The 26,676-nt window shown below is 36.7% G+C and overlaps 1 protein-coding gene across 2 annotated transcripts; it reads left to right on the forward strand.

The window, feature by feature from the left end:
• Positions 1-18,534: 18,534 nt before the first annotated feature.
• On the forward strand, positions 18,535-25,496 carry LOC122401982 (solute carrier family 28 member 3). 2 transcript variants are annotated; one of them, XM_043404466.1, is made up of 12 exons: positions 18,535-18,989; positions 19,198-19,257; positions 21,440-21,617; positions 21,863-22,019; positions 22,090-22,255; positions 23,333-23,527; positions 23,602-23,763; positions 23,815-23,908; positions 23,988-24,147; positions 24,206-24,374; positions 24,713-25,052; positions 25,114-25,496. In XM_043404466.1, the coding sequence occupies exons 1-12, from the start codon at positions 18,948-18,950 to the stop codon at positions 25,203-25,205; spliced, it is 1,815 nt and encodes a 604-aa protein (XP_043260401.1). In that variant the 5' UTR covers positions 18,535-18,947; the 3' UTR covers positions 25,206-25,496. The 2 variants fall into 2 exon arrangements, with proteins under 2 accessions (XP_043260401.1, XP_043260400.1); XM_043404465.1 differs by having other exon boundaries at positions 21,440-21,608; positions 21,848-22,019.
• The last annotated feature ends 1,180 nt before the right edge of the window (positions 25,497-26,676 follow it).

A 26,676-nucleotide genomic window follows, 5' to 3' on the forward strand; every position in this document is an offset into this window, starting at 1 on the left:
AACAAAAGAATGTGTGACGGACAGCGAAGACGGTGAAGGAACGATTGAAAAGAGAGGACGTGATTCGACCCAGCGAGAGGTAAGTCTCGGCGATGCAACACTGTCTGACGTCACCTCCGAATACTCCGTCGCGATTCGGACGTACGGACAGACAATCTGGCGTCTAGACGTACCAAAATAAATAACCCCGCGGGGCCTTGCCTCGCCATCAAACTGTTGTTTGCACTCGTAACACTCATCCGTCGTCCTTGTCGGGGTCCCCCGTTCCTGGGCCGGGGATGAGGAATAGAGCGGAACTGCCTCGGAAGACCCGGTGGAACAAGGAGGCGGCGCGTCCTATCAATCTGGAGCGGCGGATTAATCTGCTTTCGTGGCCCGATCTCTCCGCCCGGCTCTCGTGACCGCTCGTCCTTTGCCACACGGTGGAAATTTTAGCTTCGATCGCGAGACCTCGGGCTTAGGGTTCTCATCGATGACCCACGCGACACCTCCGACACGGTTCGGGGACCCAAATTTCTCACACGGTGGCTCACGACCCGTAGAATTTCGGATTCTTTGTTTGGCGGACGGTATTTAGGGTAAGATCAGATGATTGTCAATAGATGTCACGTACGAATACTTTTTTCCCGCTGATTTTCTTACTTCATTTGGCATTTGAGATTTATCTGTTGTATTTTTAAAATTCATACTATTTGAAAGCTGAATTCCTAACTACATATGTGTATTTCATAGCTAAGTAGCCTTTTTTAATCAAGGTTATTATTAGACTGCGGATGTTTATGCATTTATGGGAAATTTTAATCCTCAAGAAACTACAGAATGCATTTAATATGCAAAATTATAAGAAATACTAAGATATGAATTATTATATTTAAGGGTTGAGACAATCATCTACAAAGCTCCCATTCTATTAATTCTATTAATAAAAATATGAATTTGCATAAAGATCCGCAGTCTAGTTATTATTGTTTAAACTGAACGTATTTCGGTGTATGGATACTAACCCAGACCTAACCCATTCCTACAATCACCGGTCTTTAAAATAACATAAACATATATTATTTCATAATATAGAATGCAAATAATAGTCAATTTGATAGTGAAAAAAATATAGTTTTTTTTATTTTGAAATAAATAATGAACATTTTATTCCTTGTCGATTTGCCACAAATTACACAAAATGGACTACATATTTTTCTCTGGAAACAAACAATAACAAAAGAAGCAAATATTGAAAAAGTTATTGTACCTATACTATAAGACAAGTCGTGAAGTTAAATGGCACTGAAATAACATTATATTTGCCACAAATTACACAAAATGGACTACATATTTTTCTCTGGAAACAAACAATAACAAAAGAAGCAAATATTGAAAAAGTTATTGTACCTATACTATAAGACAAGTCGTGAAATTAAATGGCACTGAAATAACATTATATTTAAAAAATGGTCATTTGATCGGTCATAGTAGGTTTAACGTTAAAACATCATTTACATTTATTTATAAATTATTACACTTTAATCTATCTAGTATTTACTTTTTACTGTCAAAATTCTCACAATCGTAACATTTTATATTGCAATTATATTCACAATAATATTTTATTATCGTAATTGTATTTACAGTGAAATTATTAAAAAGCTAAAAAATGGTGAGTGTGCAATAAAGTTAGCAGAAGAGTATGGTGTTGGTAAATCAACGATTATCAATATAAAAATCAACGATCGAACAATAGAAAATTAGAATGTTTATGGAATGCTAGTGCAACGTAGAGAATTTAGTGTTCTTTCTGTCCTGACAAAATATGAAATGGATGAAACTTCTTTTTTAAAGATTTTGTGTTTATTCCGTTTCTTGGTAACCTGGAAAATTACCAGTGTCCCGCATCGATTTAGGAATCGTCGATTGTTCTCGAGCATAATGTACAGGTTCGATGACTTTCTCCTGTCCCGTGGCGACGAAATTTCGGTTCCCGATTTTCTCTGATAATGTCCCTATCGTGACGTCAAACGCCCAAATACGACTCACAAGGAAAGGTCCCAAAGCGTGACGCGCACATTTTTTTTATCAGATTTGTAAGGTTGTAGGTGTTGAGGTGCCCAAACCAATGGTACCCGGTTTTGGGGGGCAGACAGATTATTCTTTACGAGATATTAAAGTTATTCTGACGTTTATTTTTGTAAGATATTTTCATCTAAATTTAAAAAAAATAGTTGTTCGAAACACTGTGTAGCTGCTGAATTGGAGTATTTTTTCGTTTCAACTTCTCGTGGTAGCTATTATGCTTTAAACATTTTTATGATAATTTGCATCTTGCTTTGTGCAATTCCTATATTGGAACTGACAACGATACATTCGTTCTATAGAAAGAATATTTCAAGTTATTTAATTACAAATGAAACAATTTTTAATTTTAAACTATTTCTATATGTATATTTAAAATAACTAAAAATAATGAGTGTATAATATGTCCATTCTAGAACAATGGTTAGCATCGATAACTATTTGTTTCAATAGTTAACTTATTACTTTACAAAAGTATCACATTTTTCAAGTGATTATTTTTGCTAAACTAGGATTTTTTCTCTACAAAGATAATCAAAGATATCTTTGGTATATTATCACCATTATCGATTCCACTATTATAACTTAAATCCAATATTTACACTATCTTTGATTTATTATTGCAAAATCCATAATACCAATTAATCTGGAAATTCTGATAAGGTTCGATGAGATAAAATAATAACAAAATTTTTGCAAAAGGTTACTTATACACGATGACTGAAAGTTATGTACGAGCAAGTAATAGGTTAAATATACCGTGTTTAAAAAATAACGTAATTTCATTGTACCATAGCCATTATTTAGGGATTGTCTTACGTATCGTCTTACAAATCAACTTCTTGTCCAGGTTTGTACTCCCAAGCGGACATCTACAATCATAACTAGCGTTCTATAGTTGAAATTCATAAGATAAACTTTAATCTCGAATATCTAATAAACGATAAACAGTCTGAGGTACCATCAGCTTCGGTACCTCAACACCTACAACTGTGCAAAAGCTGACGAAAAAGCGAGCGTCAGACTTCGGGGACCTCTGGTCATCGGAGTGAAAACTACGCATTGGCCCACCCACTGGCCGGGCAAATTATTCGGTCTTACGTTCGTTTTTTCACTTTCTTGTCTGTTGTTGTTCCTTTTTTTCTGTGTTTTGGTTCGATTGGAATTGTACAAAGAAATGAAAAAAGACGAGAGACGAGGGAAGGAGAGGCGGGAGAGGAGGAACGTCGTCACGGCCGGCTCGGCCAAGGGGGAGAAGTCAGCGAGAAGACGCAGAAAAGGAGGAGAAAAAATGGAAATGGTGCAATTTGCATGGCTCGGACACATCTCTCCCTCCCCCATTACGGTGGAGGCAGACGGCAATCGAGATAAGGCGTACCTGGAATCTCCGGCAGAGACTCCGGTCCGCCTTCTCGATCCTCTTTGCCCGTTTCCACGAAGCGAAATTTGAATTTCGTATCGTATTGCGCAATCCCACCCACGCGTAGGTGCAATCGTTTCGTCTCCAACGATCGGTCAGATCGTTTGAAATCGAAAACACGGGTGTCGAGCGACCGTCGTCTGACCATCCCTTTGTTATTCCTACATTTTTACCTGGACGGTAAAATATTCGTCGACACCACCGGTTTGTGGGACACGTCTAGACGATCTCTAGCATTTCAAGTAACGCTCGTGACCTGAAATAATCACGGGGATCTGTCAGAAAGTAGATTAACTCTCCGTTGCACTGCTTTCCATAAATTAATGGAACCATTACAATTTCTAATTAACCGTTTCGCCGGTTAATAAAATTATAATAAATGGTTTGATTAAAACTTGGCTGTTTGTTAGGTGTTTGATATAAATAGTTTTAAAAAACATGTTGTATGTATATACATGATATATATTAATATTTTTTCAATTGTTATGTGACTGTGGATGTTTATGTCAACAAAATATGTAAAAATATGCAAGTAACATATGTCACATATGTATCAATAATATACCAAAATGGGATACAGGAATGTGCAAAATATATTCAAAATATGTTCAAATAATTTTATTACTTACACATAATAATTTAAATTACAATATTTTAGGAGTATTTTTTCAATATTATTTGATGACGTTTATCGCTTAAAGTCAATTTATAAGCTGAGAACGAACGCACAACAGTACAAGATGTGATTGGGGCACATTTGAATTTGCTGATCTAGCATGGCCTAATTGTGTTAGGTTCTTTAACAATCTAACCTCATAAAATTCAAGGATACTTCAGAATGACTGATTAATACTATTCGTAGCATCTACGAACTATTATCATTAATGATGCATTATAGATAAGCACGAAATGTATAAATAGTTATGTCAGTTTGTCTGTTTTATCTATTCTTTCTGCATTTGCATAAATATTCGCAGTCTAGTAATAATTAATAAATATTCATTGTGCGATAGGTTCTAAAACATGAAATACGCGATCCAATATTGTACTCTTGACAATTATATGTTATGTTTTTTCTCTTCTCTGTTCTATTTCCGACACAACATCGAGATCGACAAATGACACACTGTTTCGGTCAAGTTTTTTTTGCCAATCTCAACTATACAATCTTAATAAAATGTCTCTTTAAAAATTGTGAATATTCCTAAGACATAAATAAATATGTATGCAGAATCTCGAAATTAAGAAACTTATACTTTCTTTGTAAAAAAATTCCTAAATGGACCAAAAATATGAAACTCTAAGCTGGAGTATCGCGTTAGACTTTTGTTCGATGCTGTATCTGGTCCTCGCGTGGCTGACGGAAATCGTTTCTTCGAACAAGAGACGTTGATTAGAGCCTGACAGACCCGAAGACGGTGGATCCAGTTCGACCGATAGTACGGAATAACACGATTCCCACAGAGGAATTCAACGCGCGGAAGTGCGTAGTTGCTGGTCGTCGTGGAAACAGTAAACCAGATGGTCGGCTCGAGAGCTGCGCCGGACACACGAGAACCGAAGAAAATTGAAGAGCGATACTCGCAGACGATGCTCGACTCTTCCTGTTCCTCTTCTTTCGCGGCCCTCATCCCGCTCGCGGCCCGATCATCCTCTCCGCGCGGCACGTGGATTCCGCCTCTATCGAAGAAGAGGATCTACGAAACGCGAACCACGCAAATCCGAAGCCTCAACAATTTTACTAACTTTGATTAAATTTTACTAAAATATTCCTCAAACCTCCTCGCTAAATTTTACTGTATTTTTTTCGTTATTATGTTATGTAAACGATCCTACAAAAATTAGCTGGCAAGACCTGCCAAAAAATCTGCTACAAGTCTCCTAGACTCGACATCACTGTGTTAATTTTCATCAAAGTTGCAAAAGGACTTTTCTAACAAAAGTTGATCAGAAATTATGTGACAATAAATTGCAACAGTAGAACTTACAAGAACACAGTTTATTCACTAAAAAATTAAGGTCAGCTTGAGTAACGAAGTTGCATTTTTTTATTCTCTTTAAAAAACTATCAATGATCCTGAGTCGAAAATCAAGTTGTTTGGATGTTATGAATTTCGTGGATCGTTCAAATTCGAATCATTTTTTGGAGTAAAATCATCTTCGCCTTCTCGCTTACTTCCTAATGTAAAGGAATCTCCAGAGAAATTGAATTCAGGAATATGAACGCGGATGGTGCAACCGTTAAAATAAATCCCAAGAAGATTATTAGAGTTATAATAATTGAGACATTAGCAACATTTCGGCCAAGTGTCCTAATATTTATGAGCGACAGTGCTTCTCTTATTGCTTCCCCACTCCCGTTTCGACGGAATGCAACGCATCCGAGCCGTCGTCTTTCGTCGTAGCACGCGACTCTCCTCTCGAAGCTGAAGGAGTCGGATTCCGTCTTGTAGCATCTCTGCGTCAGTTCCGATGTCTCTTTTATCGCGTCTGATGATCGTCTGAAATCCCAGTAGCCGCTCGAAATGCATCTCGACAACACGCGTCGAATTCGAAGAAACGAACTTCCATATTAGTTGGCAGGAAATCTGCTTCTTTCTTCAATTTCTTGGCTCCCGCGAGGGCCCCCGGATCTCACGATAGCTGCAACATTCCACGGCGAAGTGGAATTCAAACAGGAATGAATTAAGTTTCAGCATTGAGAGGGGATTCTCGTATAACAGCGTTAAAATTTAATGGTAACTTCTTTATTTTTTTTTTTTGTAAAGAACTAAAAGTTCTATTGTATTATGTTTTGGGGGGCATAAAGAGAGACCCTTACTATATTTATTATCTTTTATTAAATTGTAGTTTTCTTAAAGCTGGATGATTTCCACTGGTATTGAACCTATTTTAAATAAAAAATATGGAAAATTGAAAAAACTATAGCATTTTGAAGAAAATTTTTTCTCTAAAATGCTATAAGTTTTTAAAACTTTTCATATTTTTTGCTTAACATAGGTTAAGTACCAGTGGCAACCATCCAACTTGAAGAAAATTTTTCGTTTGTTGCGTTTTAATCTCTATAATGGGTTCTATGATGTACACCAACTATGGTTAATATCGTCGAATAGGATTAACTACAATTTAATAAAAGATAATAAAAAGTGGATTAAACAAATATTTTCATACAGTCTAAGGGTCTCTCTGTATGTCCCTAAAAGCCTAGTACAATAGAAGTTTTAATTTTTTACGAAAAAAATACAAAAGCAAACTCTTAACGCTGTTACATGAGAATCCCCCCTTAAAACACAATCCGATTGTCCATGTATCTAGCACATTCTCTATCGCAGTTTTACATGCACCTACTTCGACCAAACGGTGATTTCTGTTATCTTTGCACATTTGGATAAAAATAACCGCAAAAATAATCGTTAACACGAGTTATGTTATTTTTAACACTAGATTTACGGAAGCCGTCAATTTGACGGATGTCTGATTCCATATTTAAAATTGCAGAACGCGTGAATATTATTTTTTAACAACTTATGTTGAATTTGATCGATGCAATGGCAAGAATACATATTCTAATTAAAAGAAAAATCGTATTTTAAGGTAATTGTCAACATGGAAGGTATCGATAAATATACGTGCGATCAATATCCGTAAATCTAGTGTTAATATCGTGTGGTCGAGGAAAAATGATTAAACTTACCAAATATTTTCAAGTTAAAATTTTAAAAGGCAATTCTTTATGGGGGGAGGATCAATCGATGAGTTTGCAAATTATTTTTTTTACCTTAATGTAAAAAAGGTGTGTAAATGATTTGTTTTTGAAAACGATAAGCAGATATTATGAGAATTGAATGAATTGTGTTTCCTTTATAAGCGTTTGCTTCAGATTAAATCAAAGATTTTTATCGTAAATAAAAAGTTACGATTTTCAGAAAATGAAATGTACTAAACATGGATAGTTATTATTACAAATGATTGTATTACAAGTCATTGAATTGTATTGCAAATAATTATCGATCAGAATTACCTTGTATGTTTTCATTTTGTTAGATAAATACAGATTTAAAAAATCCGTCGATGGTTCTCAATTTACGATTGAATTTACGAATGAAACGAAAGTAGAAGATGAATGAATCTAAAATACGAATTCGTTGTTTGTAAATGTTTACCCACTGTTTTAAAATAATTGTATTTGCGTGGTCCAGGATATAGACTATTTTACTGCATAGTAGCAAAGTGTAAATTGGTCCTCGACCCTAAATGAATCTAACTTGCGTGGCCTACGCTTAAACATCTCCAGTTTAAAAGGTAATCTCATTTTCCACGATCGACAAATTCGTATTTCTTCGTAGACCAGCAAATTCCCAATTTAGAACGTCGATTCGGAATTATGCGCCAGACGCGGGATTGACGTACATCGCGAAACGAAGAAGACGCAATTTACATTTATCGCTCTGACCCGACTTCGCCGAACTCTGTCTACGGCCTTGATAATTTTGCACACTTCTTCTATTTTCCTGTTCTACGTAGTTTAAGTTAGGCAGGCCAGTTTTAGGTCTCTGGCGCGTCGCCAAACCCGATGAGAATAGCGAAATCCGAAGAGCGTAACTTGTGGATAAACATCGCCGTTACACACGCCCTCGCCGCGTCACCTCGGATCGAAAATCGTCCAAGAGAAATCCTTCGAACGCGCTGAATAACCCCGCGAACGCGTCTCGATCGGATCTACGGAGAACGACGCACAGTGGTTCGTCCATATATCGAAACGTGCGCATAAAAGACGATCAAATTAACATTGCTGGAGCACAAAGGTCAGCAACATGCTGTTTCCATCATTCGATGAAGAAGAAATTAATGGACAAGGATTATTCGTCACGTTTAATACATTAATTTTTGTTTCAGTATAATTGCAGACATATTTCGAACGGCCATTTTGGAGCACGACCATTGAGAAAATGTAAGAAGATGATTATTTTAATTTAATGTTATATACATTTGTATACAACATGCTGTTTCTATCATTAGATGAAGAAGAAATCGATGGACAAGGATTATTCGCCGCGTTCAGTGCATTAATTTTTGTTTCAGTATAATTGCAGACATACTTCGAGCGGCCATTTTGGAGCACGACCATTGAGAAAATGTGAGACGATAATTATTTTAATTTAATGTTATATACATTTACATACAACATGCTGTTTCTATCATTAGATGAAGAAGAAATCGATGGACAAGGTTTATTCGTTGCGTTCAATGCAGTAATTTTTGTTTCAGTATAATTACAGACATATTTCGAACGGCCATTGTCGAGCACGGCTATTGAAAAAATGTAAGAGGATGATTATTTTAATTTAACAAAATGTTATATACAGTAATGAACACAAGAGGACTATATTATTGATACATTATCTTACTATATTGTACTAAATTACAATCACACATTGGCTTCAACTTTATCTATGATCGACTTAATAATTCTCAGAGCATAAACAGTACGTGGCATAAAGGAAATAGAGATTCAGATTTACAGATAAAGTCAATAAACTCTTGACGCTATATGCACAAAAGTGTTGTCAAAAAGATACTAATGGTTTAGAAGTTACAGCGATTTAGGAAGAAGAATTACAGATCTCTGCCGCGGATTTACAAAGTACATATAACGTTGTACGAGGGACTAACTTTCTATTGGATTTTATTTTTATTATGATGAAGACAACAAATTTCCAAGAAACATAGATCTGCAAAATGGTAGATTTGATTTGTGAAAAGGTGAGTGTGATCTACAAAATGGTTACTTTATAGTGCAAAACCTGTAATTTGTTTTGTTACAAAATGTGGATGTAATGACAAGTCACAATAATATGTAGTACAACAAAATCAGGAACAAATTCGTTATACGACAATGTTTTATCTCATAGTTTTGACACGCTTAAGGGGGTATTCTACCATATCATTTATTCCATTGCAAACTTTCGAAAAAATCGATTATGTGCTACATTTTCTCGAAGAAATATATCTACAAAGTCCAATGTCGAAACTCCTCGTTTCTTTCATATTTGTTTAATCCGTGAAAGTGATAATTTATTTTTATTTTAGTGCCTGTTATAGCAAAATTTATCTTAATTAAAAATTTATTTTCATTTTTCATTTCAATTGAAATTTTGTATATTTGTGTACATTCTGGCCCACGCAGAATCACCAATTATTAATATTTTACTTTAGAAAAAATGCCTGCGTATTTCTCAAATGTCAATAAAAGTTATATGGTTCCTTGTCAAAAAAATGATAAGAGGGACCTAGGAATACTTGTTTTACGGTAGAATAGTCTGTCAAGAAGGAGAGTGCAAGACCTTCGTGTCGGCGTCGGGATTGCTCGATGGAGGAAAGGGTCTTCCGGGATCGGCGTCAAGGATAACCGGTTTACTTCGTCCACTTCCGTTTCTGTCGATCTATCGTCGCCTAGATCCGCGACGATCACGGTGTGATCTTCCCCGCTGTATAAGCACTGTCTGGGAAATCAAATTCCCCTGGCGGCGGGGCGTCAGGTAGCGCGAGGGCGCGCGCGCGCGCACGAAAAAACGCGCGAACGTGGTTTCTTACAAAAATTTGTACGTGACTGGTGACGGTGCAGCTCGCGTCTCGAAGAGATAAGCGCGGCATCATCTTCCCAATCCCCCTCGTATTCACCGTACGGCCGAATTGGATTTGCTTGTCTCTGGTTAACTGGATTTCGTCTTCTTTTTCGTCCTGTTCGTGGTCGTCGAAGAAAAAGATCGCCGATAGATTAGCCGCGTCTGCATCCGTGTCTGGCCGCCTTCGGGCCGACGTCTTCCGAGAAGATCGTCAATGGACCGATCCTCGACGTCTCTTTTCCAGGAAGGCCTTCGCTACGTCTACGTAGGCCGAAGAAATTTCATCCCGACGATTATCCGCGTGGAAATCCACGCGCGGGCAAACGAGACTCCCATAACTTAATCGAAATCTCGGACCGCGGGAAACGCAAAAAATCCGCCGGGTAAAAACGATGCTGATCCCGAGACGGTGCGTCGCTTTTGGCTTCGCGCCTCGCGTTACGGGCGTCCTCGCCTCGAACGAACAGGTTTCGCCGTACGCGCGAATTTCGGATACTTCGAACTAGACAGTTTTCGTAGTTTAGTGACTTTGTCCAATGTTTATTATTCAACTTCGATCCCTCTTTTTAATGTTTTGTTTTGTTGCCAACGTAGGACATCGGAGAAGCTTCAAACGAAATTACATTTGGGTTCGTTGAAATAAAATAAAATAAAACGATATAATTATTTGAATTTGGTTCCAATAACATAGTTTAGATCAGAAGTAGCTAAGAAATCTCCAAACACTTTGTTAAAACTATATTTATCACTAAAATAGAATATTGGTCGAAGGAGCTTCAAACGAAATTATATTTGGGGGCGTTGAAATAAAATAAAATAAAACAAGATAATTATTTGAATTTGGTTTCAATAACAAAGTTGGGGTTACAAGAGGATAAGAAATCCCCAAACACTTAGCCAAAACTTTTTTAAAGCTACGTTTCATCACTAAAATAGAATATCGGTCGAAGGAGCTTTAAAAGAGATTGTATTTGGGAGCAGAGAAATGGAATGAAGCTTACGAGATAATTGCTTGAATTAGGTTCCAAATAACGAAGCCAAATATTCTACTTAAACAACAAAGAGAAGAACAATAAATTAAAAAGTAGGTACATTAGTACCTCGAACTTCTTTTATCAGTAAAATTATATTTTTTGTTGTTTTCCTCGGACCTAAATGATCCGAAATAAAATTCAAATTTCAAACATGTATCTAAATTATAATTATTTCATTTATTCGAAGACACTTAGCATTGCTTTGCAAACATAGAAACATCAGAATTTACTATAAAATCTTGATCAGATGTTTTAGTTACACAATCGGTTTGAACCAATATCTCCATTATCTCCTCTGGTCTTTTTCGGATATATAACTGATAAGTAAAATACTGTTATTCTCTTATTATCTAATGTCTCTCGTATACCTTTCTTTTATCAGGAGTTTTCTTAGACTAATAAACGTGTGTAAGTTCATCGACACATGATCTTCGTTTTATGTCGTTTGGGAATGTTGGGATCGAACTTATCATTTCCACACCATGTATCGAGTTTATCGAGGCCAGTTTGTACGTTCCAAAAATCACTAGAGCTACAATGAATAGTTATCACAAACGCGTTGATCTATGATCTTCTCTCATCCTTTGCAACGTCATAGTGATTTCGTTATTGCGAGAAATTTCGCACGAGTGTGTTCAATGTCATCTTTGTGGAATCATTTCCCGCTCGAAAGTAGTGGCAATTGGTCGAAGCTGAATCTAGACTATTACAAAGTGAGTCGATTATAAATCAATTTATGACATAGTTTTAGAAGAAAATTTTCAAAATTAAAAAGTAATGAGAATATCAATTACTACTTTGTAGTAATTAAGTGCAAATTCAGTCGAAATGCTTGTTTGTTTCGATGTTTCGGCTGAAAGTTGATGACCTTCTTCAGAAATAACATGTATTTACAATGTTAATTTGGTTTCATAATAAATATTATCACAAAATCGAATTAAAATTTTAAATACATGTTATTTCTAAAGAAGGCCATGAACCTTCGGCCGAAACGTCGAAATAATTTCGACTAAATTTACACCAAAATAAGAGGAAGTAATTATTGATATCCTTAGTTTTTAAAATTTAATTAAATTAATCGAACTATAGCTTAAAATTTCGATTTCTTTAAAACTTGTTCTAAAAATCAACAGAAAGAAAGAATATTTACATAAACATAGTAATTAGAATATTTATGGTGCACGTTAAGTGTGTGATAAATAAAATTTCATTTAATTTTTGCATTATTAAACAAAATGGATAACAATTTTAATACACTCCTTGATGTGACATTTAATTACATTCAAAATTTATTTTAAATAATTTTTAAAATTTGTACAAATAGTGAATATATATTAGAAAAGCTACAAAAGCTAATCATCATTATTAGTACATAAATTTTACTCAATATCTAATCAGATCATAATTATGAAACTTGAACATAAAGTTTGATTAAATAAAATTATTTTTAAATGGTAAAAATGCGATCAGAGAGTCTTAAATTTGTCTCAACGACAATTGTATTCTTCGTACATCAAGAAGTACCTACTCAATAAAACAAATAATGAAAATTTAAATTACAAAGAAACATCATAGTTGATGCAAGAATATTTTCCATAGCTTTCGATCTAGTGAATAAAAATAATGGAAACAAACAGCATCTACCTAATTAAAATTCGTCTGCAACTCGTTCTACAAAAAAAAAATGGTTTCTTCTACGCTACAAAAAAGAGACACTATTAAAATACTTAATATACACTTAGAGAACCCATCCTTATCTGAGATACATAAAATACATAGTTTATTTAACTTTCTAAAAAGAAATGAGAATCATTAAAGAAACAATCTAAAGAAAACCACTCTTGAAATAAAGACGTTGTTAAAGTGACATTGATTCCCATTTAAAACATTATGCTTGTTCCAGCTGACTATGATTCTAATGATTTCTTCGAATAAACAAGCAGCTGTTATATATATAATTTAAGTAAATAATACCACACAACGTTTTCTGGACCACCCTAATGTCGTGGCCTTTGCTGAAGTTTTATTTTGTAGATCTTCTTAAGGGAGCTTTGAAAATATCCTGTTGAGTCGCGATCGTATGGAGAAAGCTGATGTTGGCAACGTATATTCGTTGCTGCTATCTCCCGAGACGTTTTCTGAATCTCAATCACCGAGGTTAGGGTCATCTGAAAAGTTGAAACGAACAGCAGGATGCAGACGTGACACTCGAGATTTATGTAATGTTTTGCGAACTCGGGGAAGAAAGTTTTTTATTCGTTGCTAAGATTTCAAATCTACAGCGGTCCCCCGTTTCGTCGCAAGAATTTCCACCGGGGGCGGCCTAAACTCGTTATGAGTTACTGTTCATTCGAGACGTTTTTTGAATTTCAATCATCGAGGCTGTAACTTATAGGCTGTGTTTTATAAGATCGAAAAAGAAAGTTTATTCTTTTTTGCTAAGATGTTTGCTATTCAATGGAAGACCTTGGGACGAAGTCACAACGATCGGTTATGAGATAGAACACTTTGAAACATTCGCGCCGAAGTCACTTTCTCTGCTATCAATATTCATCAATTCTGTCTGTAAGCCCGATGTTTGAATCACCAGAGACAATAAAAGTGACTTAATAACAACGTATTTTTTAATAAATTTGTAATATTCAATGAGCAACAATATGAGACTGTCAATTGAACTTAAAAAGGTTAATTAGAAAAATGTGCAATATATGTCAAGGTCAAGGTCATTGAATCTGCTTCCTCTATACTGTTTTCTTGTTTTTTATCAAAGATGTGAAGACCACTTCAGGTTTTTTAATTTAGTCAAAGCTAATAGGGTGTTCATGAACGAGACTATACAATAAAATATATGGAAATACACAGTTTCCACAGAATTGAACATTTATTATTAGAATGATAATGAAACAAGAATCATTATGAAATGAAAGGAATTTATAAAAATTCTTTATGGCTCAGAAGTTGGTTTTACAACCATTTTGAATTTTGAAAATCTGACTTCAAAGCTTCACGAACTGACGCGAACTTTGGCCTGATCCTCGACCTAACAATTTATCATAATTGATATCTCATCATAAGGTACCATTTTGCACAAAATTCAATTCTAGAAATATAAACGTGATCACTTGATAACTGTAATATAAAATCAGTATTTTTAAATTTTTTTAATTGTTTAAAATTCCATTCGAAAAATTCTGAAAAAATTTAGAAACGTGCACGCCTTCAGGTAGAATGACGATGATTTTTTTCATAATTAGATATTCCATACAACAAAAGAAGTAGAGCATAAATTGTAAATTACCTTTCGCCTTGTAACTACCCTAATAGTGGGAGTTGCGGGTTAATATTCGACAGAAAAAGTGTTCTTCATGGGGCCTATTGATACGTTCAAAATTGAATTTAGTTTTAGGGACACTTTTACTTTCACTACCAGATCAAAGTTTTAATTTTAAATCATTGTGAACTAAATAACTTTAAATTTGTTTCAGTGCTTATTTTTGTAACCTTGCTAAAATCTACAAACTTACCCAAATTTATTTCCCTCGACACTTCAACTTGAGAATTTGTCTAGTTCCATAGTGGAAAATCCTGTCAAAGTGTTAAATAAAATGCATCGAAGATCTAAAATGTTTGGAATTTAATAAAAATTTCGGAACGATCGTTGGACGATTAATGGATCACGTAGTCAGCGACTGATACGCGCGGTTGTGTGGTTGAGAAGCGCAACGCCTGGCGGAAATAACCACCGGCGCGGGCGACAGTTATCGTCCAGGAAACACATCTCATAATTTCTTTGCAGCGGTCATTAGACGGAACAGCGCGCTGGTCTTCCTCAGCGCTTGATTCTTTCCCGTCTCGATCGCTGCCAGATACCGGAGATTACAGCCCGGGGTTTTCCGGTTTGGTTCTCCAGTTTTCGCGTTCCGTCTGGAACCAGCCGGAACGCGATTAACGAACCGCGTGCTGCGAGCGTGTGCATCGCCAGACTGCCGGAGTGAGCATTTTTATGGGCCACCGCGCGAGAAAGAAGAATATCGGTGTTTGGGAGCGGCGTTCAACCTGTTAAATTGCATTTCGCGTTCGGCTTACCCGGGATCCGTTACGACGGCGCGTCGTCACGTGACCGTGCCCGTACACGGCCGCGTGTGAAAAAGCGCCAACCAGCCAAGAATTTTTTCGTAACGCGCCTGGACGCCGCTAGAAACACCGTCCCGCGGCCTCCTCGAAATTCACGCTTCGTTTCGAATTCAGGGACCGTAGGACCGATGCTTGATGGACGGGGCATCCGAATCGACGAACCCGAGAGGAAGAGATCGCTGCCCTCTGTAATCCTCGATCGTTCACAATATACATATCTCTTCAAATCCCAGGTATTCAGGGACGATGACCCAAACCTGCGGTTGCAACTAGCAGAACCCTGAGGTAACATTCGCGAATTGGAACAATTGATCTCGTGATAGCAACCTTAGCTTCGTCTAGTTCAGGAACGATTAATTTTAGTTGAATTTAGTTCAATGTTTGTGCTTTTGGTAATGTGCAGACTATACTCCAAATTCTGACTATTCAGGGACGATGATCCAAACCTGCAGTTGCAACCATCAAAATCCAGAGGTAGCATCTTTCGCGAATTGGAACAATTGATCTCGTGATAGCAATCTTAGCTCCGTCTAGTCCAGCAACGATAAATTTTAGTTGAAATTTACGAAATTTTATAAAAACAAAGGTAATTATTATCATCATCGATCAAGATGTGACAGATAATTAAAAAATCTCAAGAAAATATCAATGTTTGTGTTTTTGGTAATGTGTTTACTATACTCCTTCAAATTCTGACTATTCAGGGACGATGACCCAAACCAACGGTTGCAACTAGCAAAATTCAGAGGTAACATCATTCGCGAATTGGAACAATTAATCTCGTGATAGCAATCTTAGCCCCGTCTAGTCCAGAAACGATAAATTTTAGTTGAATTTAGTTGAATTAGTCAATGTTTGTATTGTTGGTAATGTGCAGACTGTACTCCAAATTCTGACTATACAGGGACGATGACCCAAATCAACGGTTGCAACTAGCAAAATCCAGAGGTAACATCATTGGCGAATTGGAACAATTGATCTCGTCATAGCAACCTTAGCTTCGTCTAGTCCAGTAACGATAAATTTTAATTGAAATTTACGAAATTTTATAAAAACAAAGGTAGTTATTATCATCATCGAGCAAGATGTGACAGATAATTAAAATATCTCAGGAAAATATCAATGTTTGTGTTTTTGGTAATGTGCTGACTATACCCCTTCAAATTCAATAGACATACCTCCGAAATCCGACTCACTTTCGAGAAAAAAATTCGAGCAGGTGCCTTTTATCGGCGAAATTAAAAAGTTTCAAATTGTTCTGAAAAAATTATTTTTGGTTCCGGGAGTCAATTACAATTATTTGTGGTCAATAGACATACCCCCGAAATTGTACTCACTTTCGTGAAAAATATTCGAACAGGTGCCTTTTATCGGTGAAATTAAAAAGTTTGAAATCGTTCTGAAAAAATTATTTTTGTGTACAAGGGCCAATTAGCATTATTTTTGGTCAATAGACATACCCCCGAAATCCTACTCACTTTCAAGAAAAAAATTCGAACATGTGCCTAAATTTTTCGGCGAAATTAAAAAATTTCAAATCGTTCTGAAAAAACTATTTTTGGTTTCGGGAGTCAATTACAATTATTTTTGGTCAATAGACATACCCCCGAAATTGTACGCACTTTCGAGAAAAATATTCGAACAGGTGCCTTTTATCGGTGAAATTAAAAAGTTTGAAATCGTTCTGAAAAAATTATTTTTGTGTACAAGGGCCAATTAGAATTATTTTTGGTCAATAGACATACCCCCGAAATCCTACTTACTTTCAAGAAAAAAATTCGAACATGTGCCTACATTTTTCGGCGAAATTAAAAAATTTCAAATCGTTCTGAAAAAACTATTTTTGGTTCCGGGAGTCAATTACAATTATTTTTGGTCAATAGACATACCCCCGAAATCCTACTCACTTTCGAGAAAAATATTCGAACAGGTGCCTAAAGTCGGCGAAATTAAAAAGTTTGAAATCTTTCTGATCCACGAACTTCCACATAAAAATTTTTAATATTTATTTTTTTTTAATACATTCTGCCTAAACATGTGTACTTTATATTTTCAATGCCTTGACATTATCACGACTTTCGATTCAATGTTTTGTACTACTACATCTTATCTAAGCTTTCTTAGCTCAGCTGTTGATATACAAACGAAGCAAAGACATTAACGTCTCGAGAAAGTTGTAATCTAAAATTCTTTAACAATATCCTTTCAAGAAACCTGGTAACGCTACAGAAATTTTACAACGGTTATTTTTATTTCGACGAAGCTAAAATCAAACGTGGATCCGCGATTTCCTGTTCGACATAAACTCTAAATCTTAGTCACGAATGGACTCATCGATCTTAGTGCAAAAAAGATTTGCTAGAATTGAAAGTAAAAAAGTCTCGGAGAATTCTGACGTTTTTTCTAAGCTTATCCTTGTCTAGTAGAGCGAGTCGCGCAAGGTTTCATCCGGTTTGTTGCGTTATCTTCATAAAAACATAAATTTAACTAAATTCTACAGGAACAAGACTTTTATGTGTCTATAAAAAATTTAGTATACTCGTCTCAAAGCTCTCTCAGACCACCAGTGATAGAACAAATTAAGCTGATCAAGTTACGTAGTTTATCATGTACCATATGTGGTAATAACAAACACTCTATTTTGAATAATAAAACTAGTAATAGGCAACCTAGAAACACACAAGGGCCAGTTAAACGAGAGTCTGCAATAAGTAAATAAATAATATTTAACAATGTTATTCCGAGAATCGTTGCATGGAAATGATCCATGAGCTTCATCGGGCCGCCAAAAGTGGTCCATGGAAAAGAAACGTTGAGAATCTAGATCTCGAAACGCCAACATCTCCGAGACGACGATCGATCAATAATCGAAACTTCGACCGTGCAAAAACCAAGAGGCAAAAGAATGGAGAAATAACTTTCACAAGTTCCCGCGACCGTCAAACAGCCGCGCGACTAGTCATCGAGTGACGGCCGCGTCTAATGTATTTTATGGCAATTCGCGATAAGCGAGTCGACGCAATTTATTGTGTCTTATCGGCCGTCAGGTGGAAAAGCGCGATAGTCGGCGTTTGGAAGTCGTGACTACTCTACCCCATGAAGCTCGAGACTGATCGCGTAGAACGAGATCAATTACAAAATCCGGTACTCGAAGTTCGTCGTTAAGCCGATACAGAATTTCCCCTACTTCCTTATTATTGAAGTACTGTATCGGTTCTAATTTTACCAGTGGTAACTCTTGGTTCGAAGCGGATCGCGATCGGGGACGTGGAATTCCCGGCGCGGGTCTCGATCATTGTGTTTCGACGTTCGAACGTGAGAATCGCGCGACGATCGATTTGATGTCTTCTGCCGATCGCGACGCGTGTATGGATCGTGAAACGTACATCGGAGAAAGTGGCGGTTCGATGATCGAGAAAGGTTACGCTAGTCACGAAACGCGGTTACCGGTTTGGGCAGATTGTCCTTATCAGTGATACACGCTATCTACGCGAATGATTGTCATTCGGCCCACGAAATACTTATGCTCGTCAATTACGACGGTATCACTAAGAATAATTGCCATTCTTATTCATCGGTTACGAAACATGTGTTAGCAAGGTTCGCGTCAGTATCGAGAAGCGACTGCCACAGAGAACATTGTCTTGCTGTTTCGTTGCTCTGGAGATGCACAGGAAGATGTCCGGGACCGTGAACTCAGCATTCGAGGTGTTTTCTGTTCGATATTTCTTGTTAATCTATAGTGTTGTTCAATGTTGCCCCTTTAGACTGTTTTTATCGGTAACGCTTTCCCTCGAATCTTACTCCGTTCGTGAAAACGTTGTTTCTACAAATCGATTGTATCCGATCGAGGCTTTAGGCGGTACCAGTCGAAAATCTATCGATCGTTTTGGATAAAGTTTCGTTATTCCTGCAGGACAGCGAGCTGAACGTGCTGGAAACTGGTCGGTGGATCGATGAATCGACCAAAGACAAGGTATGTAACGTATATATGATTGTTTTTAGCAACTACAAAGGAATGGAATTAATCCTTGAAATCTTCAGTATCGTGCGTGTCAGCGATAAAATACGATGTTTCGTTAAGATTATACGTGATTAAACGAGAATTGACAAATAAACAAACGCCCAAATGATAAAACAGTGAGAACGTATACAGGGTGGTAAAAAACAGGGCTTCTAACTCTAAGGGCGTATAGTACTAGTCAAGAGAAGTAAAAAATGTTTAATGACCGTCCTAAAATCAGTCCTTTTGGTGTAAAATTAACTATTAATATTTATAAATGTTTAAAATCGTAAGCATAACTCTCTGCGATACACCGAATATAAACAAAAACTATGTAGATACAGATAACACTTATCGCTCTGAACTTAAATACTAAAAATTTCTACTATGTATACAGGGTGTTCGGCCCCCTCTAGCAAAAATTTTAATGAGCGATAGTAGAGGCCAAAATAAGACGAAAATCAAGAATACTAATTTGTTGGTGGAAGCTTCGTTAAAAAGTTATTAACGTTTAAAGTGCCGCTCTTACTGAATTTTTTTCTCGAAAATGCGCAAGATTTCGGGGGTATGTCTATTCACCAAAAATGAACCCTACAACCGAAAATAATTTTTCCACAACGATTTGCAATTTTTTAATTTTCTCGAATAATTTCACACATTCTCTATTTTCTTTCTCGAAAGTGGGCAGGATTTCGTGGGTATGTCTAATGACAAAAACTGATTGTAATTGACCCCCGCAACCGAAAATAATTTTTCCACAACGATTTGCAATTTTTTTTCTCCGTTGAAAAATTTAGGCACCTAATTGGATTTTCAGTAAGGAATTTTTTTCTCGAAAGTGCGTACGATTTCGGAGGTATGCGTAATGATAAAAAATGATTGTAATTGATCCCCGCAACCGAAAATAATTTTTTTAAAACGATTTGAAAAATTTTTTTTCGCCGAAAAATTTCAGCACCTACTCGATTTTTTTTCTCGAAAGTAGATAGGATTTCGGAGGTATGTGTACTCACCAAAAATGATTGTAGTTGACCCCCGCAACCGAAAATAATTTTTCCAGAACGATTTGAAATTTTTGAATTTAATTGTTAATAACTTTTTAACGAAGCTTCCATCAACAAATTAGTATTCTTGATTTTCGTCTTATTTTGGCCTCTACTATCGCTCATTAAAATTTTTGCTAGAGGTGGCCGAACACCCTGTATATCCATAAAGTAATCTTTGTTGATATTGAAAAGTACTACGTTAATGACCTTAATGTACCTAGTTTTAACTAATCGTTGCTTGTTTATATCCAATGTATAGTAAAGAGGCTTGTTTACGAATTTAAATGTTCATAAATATTAAAAATTAATTTTACATCGAAATTTGACATTTTCTGCTTCTCTCGACGTGCACTATACTCACTTAAAATTACTGATCATTCTTCTATCACCCTGCACACTTTTTCCCTGTTTCTCTTTTTAGTATTATTATTTAGATTAGTAGAATGGCTGGAATCACGTCAGCCATAGGAACTCTTTCTCTAAAATAGATTTTCCTCGAGGATCACTGTAGCTCGTACAATTTTCGTTATTTTCACATGAAAAAAATACTGTGCATACTTAAAATATCGGTAAATATATGTATGAAATCGCAGTCTACGAGTTTCTTTTTAAAAAATAATAAAAAAGGCTTAAAAATTGACAATCTATCTCCTTAACACTAGATTTACAGAGCTCGTGAATGAATTTCAGATTCCATTTTTACAAATATTATTTTTTATTAATTACATTGAATTCGATTGATGTAATGGTATGGATATACCTATGCCCTAATTAAAAAAGAACCCACATTTTAATATAACTGTCAACGTAAACGGTTTCAATAAAAACATGTGCAATCAATGCCTGTAAATTTAATGTTAAAGTTACAGTTACAAACCGTTTTTCTTATTAACTCGAATATTTACAATCAACAAAAAAAGACAAATGCTACTTGTTCTCGTTAAATCAAGTTAAGCTCGTTTTAGACGCGTTAAACGCTTCGATATCAAGCATCGATAAAGTCTATTTGTTTCAACCGAGTACATTGCAGTGCACATAGACGCTGTGAAAAATCAGATTAGCGTTATTTCTTTGTCAGATCGTTAAGACTATTGTTTTCAAACTTGCAGGAAACGAGAACCAAGAATGAGTCAATCAATTGTTTAGCAGCTGGGTACAACACATTGAATAACTTTCTGTTAAAGCATTCTAGGATTTGCAAATTAGTGTTACTGGCTCTATCGAACGCGCTTGTACTGATCTACTTTGTTATCGCCACTCTGTATTGGAGGAACCACAGTGAGTTATCATAATCTCGTTACCAGATTTGGGCAAATGCTCGAACAACGAATATAAGTTTTAGATTCGCTCGTAAACTAACTTCTGATCACGTTCCATTTATAAATTTATCTGTACATTTAAATCCATCGACGTTAAACGAGCAAAGTCGCAGGCAAAATTTAATTTGCAAGCTTGTTCTCTTCGAAAACAAGTTGTCGGTAAATCTAGTGTGAAAACTAAATGTTCGTTTCCATCAGATATCGAGAAGGGACTCAATTGGTGCAACGGTTATGGAATGTTAATTCTTCTATTGGTGGTTGGGTATGGCGGAGTACTTTATAGTTCCATTTTGAAACGTATCCTCCGGAAGATACTCGTTCGATGCAGTCAGCCGTTCCGCCATCTTGTAAAAAGTTTACAAAGAACCAAGTAAGGACGATATTCTTTGACAACGATCAACGATTTCATCGTGATTTTAATGGTGTTTTATTGTTTGCAGGTATGGTAACGTCGCCTGTCAGACGGTGATTTATGCGTGTATTTTTGGTGCTATTATAGTCTTTCTAATTTTCGATACGACCGACTCGAGGGAGAGGTTGGTAAGCGCCATCGGTATCGTTATCTTGATTAGTTTCGGATGGATATTCTCGAAGCATCCGAGTCACGTGAGTAAATCTGGACCAGACTATTATTAACACTTTGACGGCCACTGTCACGTACACAGTATCTCGGAAAAATAACGAAACATTTTAAATTAAAAGAAGAAAATTAGTTATTTTGTAAAAATTATCTTTTTTTATTCAAAATACATCCCTTCTGCATCAATACACCGCTGGGTACATTTGACTAGTGTTAACATAGATTCTTTTATATCATTTTTCGGAATCGCCTCAATGACTCTTGTCAGCGCGTCTTGGACTTGTGTAACACTGTCATAAAACGTTAAAAAAAATAGTCAATATCAATATCAATATAAATAGTCAACCAATATATGCCCTAAAAAACTTTCACGCTGAGTTTGAAACCTGTACCCCTTTTATTTGTCTGATAGTCTTATAAATATAATTTAAATATCAGAGCTACCTCCTTTTCTTATTAAAGCAGAAAAAAGAGTAATATTCACTAATAAGATTTAAAGAAAAAATTGTGCTGCGACCAGAAATGGTCAGAAAAGGCTTAAACGAAACCGTTTGACGATAGTGTAAATAATAGTAAAATGATCGGTTGTTTTCGTCCTCTAGGGTATGAATCTGACTCGTCATAAGTTCTTTATGCCAAGTTTCACAAAGACGAGACTCGTCGCGAAGTGTCATACATTAAAATCAACACATTTCCACATTCGCAAGGTATTCGTGAAACGAAGTTCTTTTCTGCGAACGTTGCATGCACGAATAAATTACAACAAAATGAAATATGATCAATCGTACGTCAAGGAGTTAATCGTGTCTAGAACCTGCACCTTGTAATCGTAATCGTGTCAAGTATCGGTTCGCGGCTAAGATACCTGCGGATTTTTGAATATCAGATTCTAGAGGGACTTTAAATTTCAAGCAGCTCATCGATGCTCGAGAACGATTCAAATACGCATCGTTGCAATAAATATTTCACTATCCAGACATCGGAAATATTACATGCATACATTTTATTTACATGCCAACGAGTCTGTAAGTGTCCTTGCGACGACTCGAGGGCAGATCTGCCGACCAGCCAATGATGTTTCGCTCCTGTATGAAATCATGTAGATCAAATGGAGGCCTGTTTTGTGCGGATTGATTCTACAATTCGTCTTTGGCCTCATAACGATCCGATGGGTCGTCGGGCAGGCGATATTCCAGTGCATATCCGAGAAAGTGACGACGTTCCTGAACTTCGCCAAAAGCGGTGCCAGTTTCATCTTCTCCGAACAGCTGGTCAACGACGGGATATTCGCGTTCGCCGTCAGTGTTTGCTTTTAGCCAGTTCATCGAATTAATGGACAGATTGTATACTAATCGCGCGTGTTGCTTTCCAGACCCTGCCAGTGATCTTCTACTTCAGTTTCTTCATCCAAATCCTCTACTACCTGGGCGTCATGCAATCGATCATTTTGAATTTGGGTCAAGCTCTGCAGAGATTGATGGGGACGTCGATCTGCGAGTCTGTGATCTGTGCTGCCAACATCTTCATCGGAATGGTAAAGGCATAAACAAGTTAACGATTAAGAATAATTGTTCGCCTATTTCAGACAGAATCCCCGTTGCTCATCAAACCCTACCTGAACAAGTTGACTACCTCGGAATTACACACTATTATGTGTTCAGGATTTGGATCGGTGTCAGGTTAGCGAAAAGGAACTTAGATCGATACTTTAATCGGTTCTTCTTATTAGGAGGATTAGTGATTACTGTTTGAGTTTAGGAACTGTGCTGGCGGCTTATATCGGGTTCGGTGCAAACCCGGCTCACTTGATAACGGCGTCCCTAATGGCAGCACCGGCGTCTCTCTGTTACTCGAAACTATTTTATCCGGAGACAGAAAAGTCACCCATTTCGCACGACGACATTAAACTGGAGAAATCGTGAGTCGTGTATGCCGGGCTGGCTTGAACGCAAATTTATATCTGCTAATTCATTCAGGGACGACGCCAGTTTCATGGACGCCGCTAGCAAGGGTGCACTGGCGGGGATTCCCCTGGTTATGGGCATAATCGCTAATATCGTCGCATTCGTGTCTTTTATCGCGCTGCTAAACGCGCTGCTCTCTTGGTTAGGCATGCTGGTCGGTTTCGATGGTTTGACTTTCGAAGTAAGTCGGATAACACCACGACTCTGTTAACCTTTTCGATACTAATTAATGAGGTAGAAAGTTGGCCTGGTTGACTGAACTATTTTTGCATCTTGTTACTTATATTCATATTTATTGAATTTATATGTTAAAGAAGTAAAATGATAAAGCTTCATAAAATAATTTGAACCACTTTGATCGAAAGATGATAATTATTTTGGCTAGAAAGGAGTGATTCCTCGTGAAAAAATAAGTTAAAAATGTAGAATAAAATTTTGTTCTTATAATGCATCGAAAAGGTTAAATGACACTTGGAAATAATTCGTCATGGTTACTACTAGTCGTTTCATGTTTTCTAGTTTATATTGTCGAAAACATTCATGCCGTTGAGTTGGATAATGGGAGTACCCTGGGACAAATGCGAGGAAGTCGGGACTCTGATAGGTCTGAAAACTGTCGTAAACGAGTTTGTCGCTTATCAAAAATTGGGGGAGTACAAAAGGCAGAAGAAAATTTTTGGTAGGACCGAAGCGATCGCTACGTACGCGATCTGCGGATTCGCGAACCCTGGATCTATAGGAATCACGCTTGGCGGGTTGTCTACGTTGGCGCCTGACAGAAAGGAACAGATCTCTAGCGCTGTGTTGAGAGCTTTCATAGCTGGCAGTGCTGTGAATTTCCTTACTGCTAGCATCGCTGGTAAGATATCATCCGAGTATCGATCCCATCGCTATTAACTATTTTACCACCTCATTTTCAGGAATGCTGATAGCCGATCCTCCTTTCGATGCAGTTAACGCAACAATGGCATTGAATATGTCTGTTGCAAATGGCAGCTGCAACAGCTGTTAGTCGAACACATCATGCCTTAAATTTGACGAACACCATTATTTATTTCTTCTGCAAATTATTCATGTAAATACACAGCTGCTCCTTCCCACCGCGTCATTTGACTATCGTTTACGTCTACGTGATAACGTGACACTTGTATCTACAGTAGCGGCCATTTATATACTTACGTGCAAGTAGTATTTTTATTTCTAAATTGTGTATATTGGCCTGGGAAGCTTATGAAAATATCCAATCTATATTATTATTAGCACAGACGAGATATATGAATAGACCTTTCACCTTATGGACTTTCGCGGCCGAATCTGACTGTCATACCGACCTGAAAATTCGTAGCTGATTTTAGCGGCCTCTTCTCATGGATGGCGGTTAGTTGAGAAACTAGGCACTGAATTAGTATTGATGGGCAGCCAGCTGAGTGGGTACGTAAATACATGTGAGTTGATTATGGGAGGGATTGGAAAAGGCAGTGGAGTATTATCAGACGGCAGACCCGTGCCGAAAGGGAACTGCCCCACCACTCACACACACTAATGCCAACCACCTTGTATATGAGTTCTGGCGTTTCGTATAGCTTCGTAGATTCGAGAAAGGCGGCGAATGTCAGTCTATCCTTCTTGCTCTCAACACAGCTGAAATTCGATCTCGCATATTCTCGAGCCGAGATTCTCGACTGCCTAGGCATTTTTGACTTTCCGACCTGTGTAGGCATATACAATGTATAAGCAATATACCATAATGAAGAAAAAATTACAAAAATTTGTTTTTACGGAAATACACGTTTTAAAACGATAATATTTTATGAACATATTTTAACCCTTTGCACTCGGTTGTCCCCTCTGAGGGGACATGAAAGTTTATTAGTGATTAAGGAGAATGAACTGATTTCACCGCAATTTTTTAAGAAACACATGTTTTCCTGTACTTTCCGATTAAAATGGGAAATATTCTATTAAAATGAGAAATATATCAGCCGTTTTTACGTTGGAAGTGGAAGGATTGTCGAGGATGGTCAGAGGCGTATGGTCGGATTCAAACACGTGGACAATAAACGTAACTATATAAACTATATTATTTAATGTTTACTAAAATTATTTAACATAAAGAACATAAAACGTAAACGTAAAAAACTATAAACGTAAAATCGAAACTTCGTTCAAAGTCGAACCATTCCTATTGCTATCTTCGTTATAATCTAAATAAATTAACGTTCTTTGTCGGACAATAGAATGAATAATAAGCTACATATTCCAAATGTAGGCCAAAGAAACCGGGACTGCATTATTTGTTCCGACAGGAAAACACCAGGAGAAAGACGTCAAACAACATTTTATTGTGAAACATGTATAAATCAACCTGCTATGTATATTGGGAATTGTTTCAGAATTTACCATACCATAGAAAATTATGAGAAATAAATTTTTATTTTGTATTGTAAATATGTGTTCTTCAATGTCCATAAATACATATAAAC

This window comes from Colletes gigas, unplaced genomic scaffold (genome assembly GCF_013123115.1).
Source record: "Colletes gigas isolate AHSC1104 unplaced genomic scaffold, ASM1312311v1 Colletes_gigas_Sc00031, whole genome shotgun sequence".
NCBI lineage: Eukaryota > Metazoa > Arthropoda > Insecta > Hymenoptera > Colletidae > Colletes > Colletes gigas.